This window comes from Aristolochia californica, unplaced genomic scaffold (assembly GCF_029961685.1).
Source record: "Aristolochia californica isolate CCGP_79_NKW_82.1479 unplaced genomic scaffold, dmAriCali1.0.hap1 SCAF_4, whole genome shotgun sequence".
Classification (NCBI taxonomy): Eukaryota; Viridiplantae; Streptophyta; class Magnoliopsida; order Piperales; family Aristolochiaceae; genus Aristolochia; species Aristolochia californica.
Window position 1 is genome coordinate 3,275,195 of NW_027182103.1, and position 13,132 is coordinate 3,288,326.

General features: G+C 36.3%; 1 protein-coding gene across 1 annotated transcript; it reads left to right on the forward strand.

Annotated features, from left to right (window-relative positions):
* The first annotated feature begins 2,749 nt into the window (after window positions 1-2,749).
* LOC137962746 (uncharacterized) lies at window positions 2,750-7,881 on the forward strand. Its single transcript, XM_068809788.1, has 2 exons — window positions 2,750-3,576; window positions 6,756-7,881. The coding sequence occupies exons 1-2, from the start codon at window positions 3,067-3,069 to the stop codon at window positions 7,443-7,445; spliced, it is 1,200 nt and encodes a 399-aa protein (XP_068665889.1). The 5' UTR covers window positions 2,750-3,066; the 3' UTR covers window positions 7,446-7,881.
* The last annotated feature ends 5,251 nt before the right edge of the window (window positions 7,882-13,132 follow it).

Consider the following 13,132-nt stretch of genomic DNA (forward strand, 5'->3'; position numbering starts at 1 on the left):
CATTAACGGACCCACCTGAGGGTCATGAAAATGACAATAATACCCCGCCATTCATTGGGTCCGGTAAATGTTATGCCACGCGTGGCCTTTGTGGGGCACTAATTATGAAATAAAAAGCCTCAATTCTTGTTAGGGAAGCAAAGGGGACTGTTAGCGATTAGTAAGGGTCTAAGGGAACAAGAAGTCCTCTCTATTATGAAGATGTAGGCCCGTTTTTTGGTTGTGCACTTAAATGTCAAGCTAATGTGTATCATCTTCGATAATTAAATATAATTTTCAATGGAAATATCAGATAAGGGATATGTTCTTCCTAAATTATCTTCACAAAAAAAAAATGTCTAATTGATAATAAGAGTATTATATCAACCTAAAAGGCTGATTTCATTTAATTTATAAAAAAAACACGACAGTATATCATGAATTGAGATTAAGAATTCAATTTTTTTTTTGGGTGTCTTCATTATCTTCAAACAAGGGGAGGTAAGGGAGTCTGGCACATCCTCTCTTTTTCTGTTTGTAATCGGGGGACGACCATCGATCTTTTTTAGTGATTTCCTATTAGTTTGTGATGGGAGACATAAACCAAACTTGTTCATATTAATCATTAGTCAAGCTACATGAGTCAGACGATTCCTCTTCCATGGTTTTTTTTTTTTTGCGGCATTATTAGTTTAAATAACAACATTAAGTGAAATAACAATCAAACAAGAAGTATATGCATTCCAATTCAACACATTAGTTGAACTAACATAACATCAATATTATAAAATTAAGAGTACAAGTTTTTCAATAGCTTAATATATTTGAAAAGGGCCTATGGAGCAAGGGAGGTCAATGTCCCAATGTTTTGACATGTTATAATGTAGTAATAGATAAGAATGATGTCTATGTTTGTTATAAATAGATTCCTTCACAATTTTAAACTCATATTTTAACATCATGGAATGACACTTATTGTTTATAAGATAAATGTTGGAAGATAAACTCAAGCCTACACGACCAAGGAAAACCCAAAAGATGGGCCCAAACCCATAAGAAGTAGGACCCACAATGATTACCATGAGTTGACATCCTTATTACATCAGTTGGAAGATCAATAAGGACTCACAAAAGTATCTTTATTTTAGGGTCACGACCAAGAAGAGTTTTAGTTTGAGTTATGTTTGTCTTTTATCTATATTGAGTTATTTAATTATGTTATGACTTATTTTTAAGTGCTAGAGTTTTGGTGTAATTGGGGTAAAGGTAATTTTATTGTAATTAGACTCTACTACCTTCCTCTATTATAAATAGAGGTTCATGTACTCTGACTACAATTAGTTATTGATATCAATGAAGTATTTTATTTTTTCATAAATTCAACAATAAATAACATTTACTTTACTAGTAAACTTTGCTTACTTTTAGTTGTGTAAATTTCTTCACAATACAACAATAACTTTTGCTCCTAAGTTGTTCTGTTCTTGAAAAATATAAGATGTTGGTGTAGATAGTGTTATAATCCATAATAGTAAATTCTATTCTAGAATTTACAACATACTAAAATATTAGGATTGAAAATATACTTGGATCCATTCCGTGAATTTCGTCTTCACTGTGACAAACGATAAGAACGGATATTAATGTTGTGGTCTTCCTCAACTAAATCACCTTATTCCTTAATGGGACATTCGCCTCTCTTCCAGATGAGGAGAAGAAAAACTGTGTGTGATTTAGTATCTTGGGGACCATAACCATGTTGTGTCTCCTTATATAGGGTTCCCATAATTCCCTATGGTATCTACTCAATTGGCTCATATTCATGGCTCATATCCATGACTCATTTTTTAATGGATTTAACAAAATTAGATCACTTAATTTAAACCTATTCAATTAAAAATATAAAATATAATTATATAATAAATATGTTACCTAAATTAGAATAGAAAATGTGAATTTCCTAACAAATAGTCGTCATATAATAATCCTCATATAACAAGCGTTGATCAAGCTTTATTTTAGACCAAAATTTTAACGATTCGAATACTTTCAACTTTTTGGCTATAGAAGGTGAAGGTAAAGTTTATCAAGGTTAGTGATATAAACATTTTATTGGTGTGTGACATTGTTTTAGATCGTTATAGGCTAATAATCGTGAAACTTGGGACAACTTAGACTTTAGGTTATTGCGCGACTTGGATCAATCATCGACAAAAATTCCTATCACACTATGCATGCTTATAGAACATGAGACAATGATCACTTGATCGAGTAATTAGGCTTCAAGTTTATGAATCTAATCATCTTCTTATCTCACTTTTTCTTTGTAACCTTATGCCCTAGAGCTTTGTATCTAAAATGTTGCTCCAGTCAATAACAATGAAAATTATTTTACGTGAATCTATATAAGCATATGCTAAGGATGTCATACTAAGACCGTAATTATTTTAATAGAGATGTACCGACCCCCTTTCCCTTCTCCCATTTTCTTCAAAGATGGGGGGAGCCCAGCTGAGATCTTCCATGGGAGCCATTTTCATGTTGTTAAAGAAGAATGGAGAAACCAGGTGTAGCGGAACATGATTCAAAGGTCCCCTCCGGTAACGGTAATATAAATTCTAAACAGTCCGTTTACTGTTTACGCATAAAATAAAAAAGACGACAGCGATGACCAACGATGTCCTTTCTTTCTACCGATAGCTGTAAATTTCTGCAATTAAATAGGAAAACAATCTTCTATTCCACATGCAGATTCGGATCGACTGTGACTACCGTCGTCCTGCGTTCAACTGAATGAGACCAAAGCTTTAAAATTTAAATGCGAAGGAAGGGACAGAAAAGGGAGGAAAGAAACAGAAAAAGTAAAAAAAGAAAGGAAGAAAGATAGACAGCCGAAGCTTTGGGGGCAACTGGGGACTTTAGAAGTCGGATCTGTTGCTGCCGCAAAGCCCTAGATCTGGAATTGACATCGACATGTTTTTCCCGATCGAGGGCGATCCTTGTATTGGGGAATGCAGTAGCATTACTCCATTAGAAGAAGGGTGACTTGTAATCTTGAAGAATTTCGTATCTTGCGAGGAGAAGAAAATGGGTGCCGCTCAGTCGTCTCAAGAAAGGAACGGGGATGAAGATGAGGACGAGGAGGGGGAGGAGGAGCAGAGGGGCGCGGCGGCGAGGGACGCCGGGGTGCTTCTGAAGAAGGTTCTGCAGCAGGAGCCGGAAATTCTACCCTGCCACGCCTCGGCGTCGCCCCTCTCGCCGCAGCTATCGACTGTCGGCACGCCGCGCCTTGGGCCGTCCATTAAAGTGTGGGACCCCTACAATGTTCTGTCAGCGGCTCCGCCTCCCTTGCCTTTGATCTCGTCGGCGGGCGTCAACCGGACGGTGGAGGTTTACTTGATAGCTCACGGGGAATGTGGAGCCTCTCTAAGGCCGGACTTGGTGGGGGGAAGGTGGCCCGCCGCGGGGCTGACTGCGGACGGGAATCGCCAGGCCAGGGCTCTCGCAGTCTTTCTTAAATCTCAGGGGGTCAGTTTCAATGCCATACATTGTTCTCCTTTGGAAAGGGCGAGAGCCACCGCTCTGTCCGTTTGCCAGGTAATTCTCTCGATTTCCTGGCACTACTGTTTATCATCTCTTTGTCGCGTGAAGATGGAAAGCTTCTGCTCTTATATGTTTCTGTAGTCACAACTCACAACAGAAAAAACATTTCTTGTTAAGTTTTGCTCCGCTTTTGTGCGGACGATCCTTCGACTGTTGCATTACTTTGTTAACGGCGTCGACTGAGGTGATATCTGATGCCAGGCTGAAGTTATACCTGAACCTGATTATATTTGAGTGGGGTTATGAGTCGTTGTTATAGATGTGCTGTTGCTCGTCGCTACTCGCGTAGTCTTTTGCTGGACTAGGCGAGGTGTAACTTTCTGGTTAATTATATATCTTCCAACAATTGCATTTGCTGTTGCCAGGTTTTAGTAATGCTTTAGATGGATTTCTCAAATAGTTGGCTTAACTGAACAAATGCGGAGACGGTGAAAGATATAACAAATCGATGTCTCTTGGCAGAAACTATGCGTACATGATCCTCATCGTCATTGGAGATTATTAGCTTGGAAGTCCTTGTAAAAATTATATTTACAGAGCTTTGGGGACAGTAGTGTTCGGCAACAATAAACACTGGGATTCTTTGAAGCTTCTTTACCTAAAAGGTTCCTGCACTTGTTTTTCCAAATAAACTACCAAGAACTTAGGCATTGATAGAATCTCTAATAAAGCACTAGATGGGTTTGCTATTAGTAGATGTTCTTTACGAGCCTCTGTGCTGACACCACTAAATGTGTTAGAATATGGTGCTTCCTCATGCTCTTGGATTATCTGTTCTCTTTCTCATTTTTGCAGTTTTATGACCTTAAGTGTTGAGTATGCAATGCACAGGATATTTTGTTGAAACTAGTAGGCATTTATATCTGCACCTGATACTTGAGGTAGTCCTTATTAACCTGCAAAACTAGATCAATGGAGCAGCCTTATTTATGATTTTATATTTTTTATTACCTCAGCTGTTTCTCCTAGACAGTCCATGTAGTCGTCCTAAGCTTCCTTTCTGTTAACACATATTATAATGGCAAGCACAAAAAATTCAATTCAAATTTTCATTTGCTGATGCGAAAATATGAACGCTATGTTTATAAAATCTTTAAAAAAGATCAATAGTATCATCTTGACTGCTTCGTGAGTTAGCTAATGTACCATTTTCTGGGCTCTTGTCTTGGTTTCTTGGACTTCAGAGATGTAAAAAAGAAATTTTTTGAGATAGTGATGCAATCCTTGATTGAAATTGGACAACTTTTGTATCTTTCCAGTAAGTGGCAGCTACGATTCTTTGCCATCGCTTATTGTTTTGAAGGTGATGGCTTCCTATGGAGATTTACACACATGTTGGTGTCTGAGATTTTCTATGGCTAATATTAAGTGTTCCTTGTGATTCAGAAGTTCCTACTGTTCTTGCAAGAATTAGCCCCTTCATGTATGCAGATGCATGGCATAGTGTTTTTTGACAGTGTAGAGATTGAGGAAATAGGATAATTAAAATAAGGAGGCAGTGTGGATGTCTAGGCTTGAATCCCAGCACCATCAATTTCAGTTTAGTGGATTACGCCCGGGGCTCAATGGCTACATAGGTGTGTTTCCAGTTTGAGGTCTTCAGTTCAAGTTTCACCCGTATATGGAGTGCAGTTTGTGAAAAAGAAAGGAGGGCATGGCTTAGGAGACTCCCCTCTCTTTTTTTTCTCCTGTTTTAGTAATCTCTGTTAAAAAGGATGAGTCTCAGATCCAAGTAAATTGTCTGTAATTTGGGAAAAAAGTTGGCTCTTTCTTCACTGTAGCTTGAAACTCTTTTGTTACTTAGGGTGCGTGTCTTGAAAGGAAAACAAGATTCAGGAGGATGTGTACACAAATCAAATGCTTAACAGTTGAATTGTAGATTAGTGGTTGGCTGTTTCGCAATATCATGTTTTGGAAAATGGTTGCCACAAGCTTTTCAAAGACAAGTTTAGGCCATTTGTAGCGCAGTGTTGAGCAGTGAACAACGATATCTGCTGATGGTATCTATAGACTAGTTAGGGGCTGTCTGTGTAGTTCCATAGGAAAGACAAAAGTGAAAACACTGTAATAGAGAATAGCTAGGAATGATGCAGACAGACAAGAAAATCAAGAAGAAGTGCTTGAGATGTTTTGGACATATTCCATCGGAAGCAAGTAGTGTTTTCAGTGTCTGCTAAGGGACAGAAGAAATTAAGGATGGCTCAAAATGATATGGATGGAAGTGGTCAGAAAAAAATAACATGAAGGTGAACAATCTTGCAATGGAACTATCAAATGATAGACTAGAATAGAGATAAAAGATTCATGTAGCTGACTCTGATGTAGTTTGGACAAAGCTCTGGTGATGGTCTCCAAGATTTTCATATAAAATTATATGCATTAGGAATTTTTACTTGTAGTTATGCTTATGTTGTGCATGCATGAAGAACTGGTTTATTTATACCTTTACCATCCGGGCTTTTGTGGTGTGTGAAGCAACAAATGTGTCTTCATATAAATTTCCCATTTATATTTAGTGCAGTTTATAGTTCAATCTGTAGAACAGGAAGAAAATGAAGCTCTTTCCGCAAGGCCAGACACTTGCATGTCAGTTCAGTCTCTTGAGTGATTCAACTGGTCCTTTACATCTACTGGCGTATTACTTTTCTAAATCTAGTACCATCCAAAGATGCAGATCGTTAGTGGTTCTATTTTGTTTGATGGTATTTGTCCTTATTTTATTAAATACCTATGCGTGTGACAACTATCAGAACAGTTTTCTCAAATAGGGTTGTTGAGTTTCAAGGGTCTGGCTGATGTTCCAGTTCTTTATATTACGTGATAGCATTTGTTGTTACTTGGAAAGAGTTGCAACTAACTATATTTATATTATGTGATAGTATTTTGGTAGGATCGAGACCAATTTGAGATGGTATTTACTTAATGAACAAATTGATGAAATTACGTCTGATTGTTGATCGCTAATACTGGTTTCTCCTGGCTTGGTTGCGCTAGCTTTGATGGGAGAATGTTGTTTTTCGTGTCCTGAGTAAATAATCAGAATATATGTGATGTTTTCTGATTCTCAACTATATTCTTTGCTATGGACCCACTTTATATACATATTCTTTGTTGTGGATGTATTTCATGTGTTATTTTATTCTTCCTTTGTCTGATGTGTCACATTTTCTCAGGAATTGAATTTCTTCAAGGAACAAATACAATTTTCAGATGCATTAACAGAAATGAGTCAGGGACAGTGGGAGGGATGCCTCCAATCAGAAATATACACATTGGAAATGAGAAGTTTTATAGATCGATGCCAACCTGATTTCTCTGCACCAGAAGGAGAATCACTGAGACAGGTGGAGTTCCGCATGGTTGAATTCTTGAATAACATAGTATCAAGATTATTGGAAAAGCGCCCATTTATAGATACATCACATCGTAATGAATCTAAAGGATTTTCCCGTAGTAATTCAGAGATTCTGGCCAATCCCATTCAAGGTAGTCCCGGTCCGTCTCTCCCACATTGGGATATGCTTCCCCGGCCTCCACGGCCAGGTTTGTCGAGAAAGGTATCAGGTAAAAGCAGGCTCCAGTTCATGTCAATGGTGGATAATGAGGTTGAGGATGAACTCTCTCCTAGAGATACCAATCAGGCTTACCATGAAACCTCCACTCGAAGCACCACCTATACTATTGGGGTTTTCACACATGCAATACCCATCAAATGTCTCCTTAGTGGTTTGCTTGGGTGCAGTCCAGCAATGATTCATAGGCTTTGTATAGATGATTCTTCGATGACAGTCTTACAACGATCATTACGGTCTGGTTGGCAGATAAAGAGGTTAAATGATACCTCACATCTCAGGTTGTTGTAGGTATAGTGTGTGGGAAAATTGGTTACTTATTTTCTATTTATTGGAGTGGTCATGGAAACAGTGTTTGCAATTTCAGGCATACTACCTTGAATTTCCATTTGAGTTTTATGTTTTGGGTATTCATTCTCTTCCTGAAGGAGTTGTGGGTGTGTAAATTACTGAGTCTTTGCCTTTAACCAATATGGGACATGCATCAGCCATCTCTTTTATATCATTATTATTCAAGAACAACATACCTTTAGTTGTCAATAAGGTCCATTTGACAGAGCTTAGAATGATGAATGAAGGTGTGACGAAGTGATTTTTTATAAATTTTTTTTGTAATTTTGAGATTCTAAGTCATAGAAAGATTATTGGAGTATTTTTTTTCCTCTCTAATGTTATTCTTTCGTGTTGTAGCATGAACAAGATTTATCTGTTGGCACTCATTTATTTCAATTTACTTGAAAATTAAGGTAGATTTGCTTTTGAAAGTAGCATTGCTGAAAATATTAAATGCAATATTTACGTATTAGACAATGGAATGGAGACATGGGACATGCTTTTTTCTCTCTCCCAGTTTGAGGGGGGAGTGTTGGAAGATAAGTTCGAATTATAATTGGTATGATGTAAATTATTTTTCATTTTTGTCTTTTTTCCTCCCTTTCTTAGAGTAAAGGGTATTGATGTAATTATGAACTTTTTCATTATTATAAATACACATTGCGGGGTAGGATTAGGCATGTCACTTAACCTAATCCTCCTTCCCTCCTCTCTCTCTCTCTCTTTCTTAGCTGACCTCTCCTATTCTCTCCTTCTCCTTCTCCTTCCCTTTTCACATCTCTTCTCTCTCTCTCTCTCTCTCTCTCTCTCTCTCTCTCTCTCTCTCTCTCTTGTTATTCTCTTCATCCTTAATCTAGTTTGAACATCATGGGATCCAAAATATATATATTTATTTTGAGTGAGTTAGAAATTGATCAATCACACAAAGAATATGTTGAGAGAGTATTGATTCTCATCCATATTTTGATGATAAAAAAAACTTAATTGATCTAACAATTATAAATTTATTATTTCAGAGGTTTTTATTTCAAGAGACACAAAAATTAAAGTCTATGCAAAAGAATTGGAATAAGTATCTCAAGACCTCAAGCTCAACATGTGTCGAGTTATCTTAACAAGTACCCACAAAAGAAGAAATGAAGAATTGAAGATTAGAGCCAAATTTATTTAGCAAATCTCAAAAACTCTACCTATGTAAGAGAGCAACCCTAATTCTTCAAACTTGAGGTACAAATGAAATTTTTGGAACTGTAAGACACTTTGCATTCATGACATATTTTACCAATGCATACCTATCTTTCAATCGAGGTGATTGATTGATCAAATAGTGTTTGACCAAAATTTGCTACAAAGCATGATCGATCAATCCCCATGGACCATGAATTCTCGTGGATTGATTGATCAATCTTGTCCAGGCATTGAAAAATTATAAAGTATGATCAATCATACATATTGATTGATTGATCATACAAAAGTATGCAAATGAGTGACATAATGCATGATCCATTATACCTTTGTTACTAATCAATCATACATGTGTTGCATAGCCAGTAGGATAAATGCATGATCGATCAATCTAGATGGATTGATTGATCAACTTAACTTGTCAGATCTGGCATACTGACATTGATAGATCAATCCATTGATCAATTAGCCAAATATTTGACAAAAATATAGTTGTTATACATGATTGATCGATAATACTTTTACATAGATCAATCATGAACCTACTAATTTTTTTGCAAATGAAATAATGACTAGTTTAGCTTGGGAAAACTATATATATCCCCAAAAGCATGTCTTTGAAAAGTTATTGAACATATATTGGCGAACGTATATTGATCAAAGCATTTCATATTTGAAATCCTTTTCAAAGTCCTTTTTGAGAGAAAAAGTGTCATTTATCTTGTAATTTCTTCATTCATCTTAAAATCACTCCTTGCTTTCACTCATACAAGCTCCAATTTCGTTTCAAATCGTGCTTCAAAGTTGGAGGCTTGGAGATTTTAAAAGAGAAGGTTGTCTCTCCATCAAACACAAGTGTTTAAGTTTTTCCTTTTTTTGTATTTTCACATTTCAATTCATAGGTTTATCAAGGACTTTGAATTCTAGATAGAGAGATTACTAGAAATAGAATCTAGCCAAATCTCTGGGGAGATTATTGTAATCGAGTATTTGAGTATACATGTGAGCTTATAGGAGAGCCAAAATCTCTTTTGTGTAAATTCTAGGTAATGGAGTTAAATTAGTGTAATATTCCAAGCAAAGGTTATTGGGCAGTGAATACCATTAGGGGAACATCGATAACAAAATATTTGTGTCAATTATATTGTGTGCATGATTTATTTTTCATTTGCTTTAATTTTCAATTCAACACACTTACTTTAAACTTTTAAAAACTCAATTCACCCCCCTCTTGAGGAGCCACTTTGGGCCAACAAAATATTTTTGGACCTTAATATGTTATGAAAGATGCATTCAAAAAATAATAATTAGTAGGACGTGTTGTAGGGCAAAATATAAAAGATAATTAATGATCTCACGAAAGATATCTCAACTTTTAAACCTCGAGCAATTGACACCGACTAGCTTGATATTTTAAACTTGGATCACTTGCTTGGTAAATTATCTATAATTATAGTTTAATCAAGCTTTGTTACAATTTAATATCTCAACTTTTAAACCTTGACCAATTGACATTGACTAGTTTAATATTTGAAATTTGGGTCACTTGCTTTTTAAATATCAACAATTACAATTTTATCTAGCTTTGAAACATTTCTCTTTCCTAAGGGAATTATTGATGAGATGATTTCCTTTTCTCCCACTATAACCCTTAAATAGTTAACCATCTCATTCTCTTAGTACTACCGACTGATTAGGCTAAGAGTATAGAGATGGTGTGTTGGGCTATTTGTGAAACACAAAAAATAAAGAGATATTAGAGATAGGATAAAAGAAAATTAGAGCTTCAAATTATTATTTTTGGGTAATCCAAAAATGTCTACTTTTTAGTACTCATGTTACTTAAACGAGATTTAAAATAATCTTGGGGATAAGTCCTTTGAAACTTACAAATGATATCAGAGTCTTGATGGCTAGATGTGTCATGAGTTATGGTTTAATTCTCTATTTCGAATAGTCTATTGTCTCATTCTTGCACTATAGTAGACTCAACAGGATAAAAGTAAAGAAAACACAAAAGAGCAATAAGAGTAAGAAGAAAAATAATATGTTGAAGAGTATGTATGGAAGAGTTATACATTATTCTCATAGCAAGAAATCTCATAAAGCAAGAATTAATATAGTGGAGTCTAACTAGAGTCTCATGGGAAGAAGTCTCAATTGAATGTCACAGTTTATATTCAATTGTTTATGTATTCTAGGATTTATCTTTAGGAGTTAGATTTTGGGTGTAACTAGGACATGGGCATTTTAATTGTCATCGAATTCTACTTATTTCATATATTATAAATAAATGTTCATTATACTCAGTTATAATAAGTCATTAAAATATTTTTTTCTTGTTATGGAAGTAAGTACAAATCTATTGAGTTTATAAGTTAAGAAAAAAGTTTTCTAAGTTGGCTAGTCATTTTGGGATAGGTCTTAGACCCAACTTCACATGGTATCAAAGCAAATACTCATATGTGGGTCTCCACCCAAATTACCCACATGTAGAGCCACAAAAGAGGGCTTACACATAAAGAGAGTGTTAAGGAATAGTCTCACATGGATTAGTGAGTACAAAGGTATTAAGTTTATTAGTTAAATTTTTTTTTCTTAAGTTGGTTAGTTATTTTGGGATGAGCCTTGGACCCAACTTCACATTTTTCTAGAAATTCAACATGATATCAAAGCAAATTCTGGGAGTTGACTAGAGAAAATGTTTTTTCAGCCTCAATTATCCTTTTAAATTTTTGGTTTTTTCTTTATATAGTTTTATATGTCTTCTATTTATCTTCTCTTATTTCAATGATTTCTAGTTAGCCCAAACTCCTCAAAACAGAGCCATGGAATTCATGTCTATTCTACTTCATTAAGTTGTCATTTACTTATGTTCATTTCATACTCAGTTGTATCAGTAGACATCATTTTTAATTTTGTTACCTTTTACTTGTTTGTTTCTCAGTCTTAGTTAAACATGATCCCACGCTCATCAATGGAGGTTCCTCAAGGCACAGGTTTCGTCCCACAAATGTGGAGCTTACGTTGCACTACTTGTGCAAGAAATCATAGCTGAGAAGCTTTCCAGTGACTCTGTCATTCATGATGAGAATACCTACCTGTTTCATCTACATGATCTTTTAGCGAGTTGGCCCAACCGAGCCGTGACAGGTGGTTTCTGGAAAGCCATCGAAGTAGATAAAAAGTGTTTTACAGGGTAGAAGAGATCGGTGCGAAGAAGACATTGGTCTTATATGAAGGTCGGCCTCCAGGCATCCAAAACTAAAATGATCGTGCATGAATATAAAGTCTCAGAGAAAACTTCGGCACTGGTGACCTCTCGTAGGATCGAACAGACGAAACAGAAAACGGAGTTGGAGGCCACTGGTACCCTCGATGCAGTTATCTCCTTTGGTACCAGGCTTCCCCCTCAAGCTGTTCTTCTTGATTATATTCTGGAGTTGAGTTGTTTTACACAAAAGTACAAGTTGGAGACTGAACCATGGTTTACCAAGAGACGATCCTCAAGGCTCGGTTGGATGCACATGGTTGCCAACACAAAGGTGGGCACTGCTGGTGGGTTCAGATCTCCGATCTCTTATCTGTAATGGGTGGTGAATCAGCACCAGTTTCCTCCCTCCCTCCCTCCCGAACCCAATCCACCCTCGCCCATTACTATTTTTCTCATCCGGATTGAACACGGAGTTCCTTTACTTTCACTTTTAGGACTTCAAGCCTTTGAAAGTCCATTTGTGAATTCAAACAGCTTTATACCAACAAGTTAGGATTCCATGTCAAGGTAGTGGACAGTGGAATTCTAGACTGATGCATGGGCAGGAAATTTAAATTTAGAAAATGAGAAGAAATGGCAAAATATGCTCATTTCATTCTGAGTAGGTTCGGTAATTCTCCCCACCCGCTTTCTTTAGATGGTTGTCGAGGGGAAAATCCTAAGCTGTGATGAATTGCAAAAGAGAAGGTGTTCTATAGGGAAGGAGATCATATTCAGATAGTTGCTCTTTCTATACAACCATTTGGGGTACCATTTTAACAGTTTCGGTATCTCCTTATGCTTTCTGAGGCCACTTACTATCATGAAGTCACTTTGCCAGAAGCCCTTGAGCAATGGAGCAGGTTCAGTAGGAACTTGTCCCGTCTAAGGTGGAGATGCGTTCCAATTGACTTTGTATATATGGATATATTTTATAAATTTATGAAATGTTTGTAAATAATTGTTGACCTTCAAGGGAGTCGGTCCATGAAATAGTGTGACAGTGTGAATGTAACAGCAAAGAAAATTACAAGATTTCATGTTATGTTAGCTTCAATCCAAGTCCTCTAATCCGATCTCCAAATACAATTTTTTTTATTTTAAACCTTTAAATGATAAAACGCGAAAAGCTGCTATATGATCAAGCTCAACCCTTTTTTTATAGGAATAAAACGTAACCCAACAAGATGTCAGACACTCGGAAGGG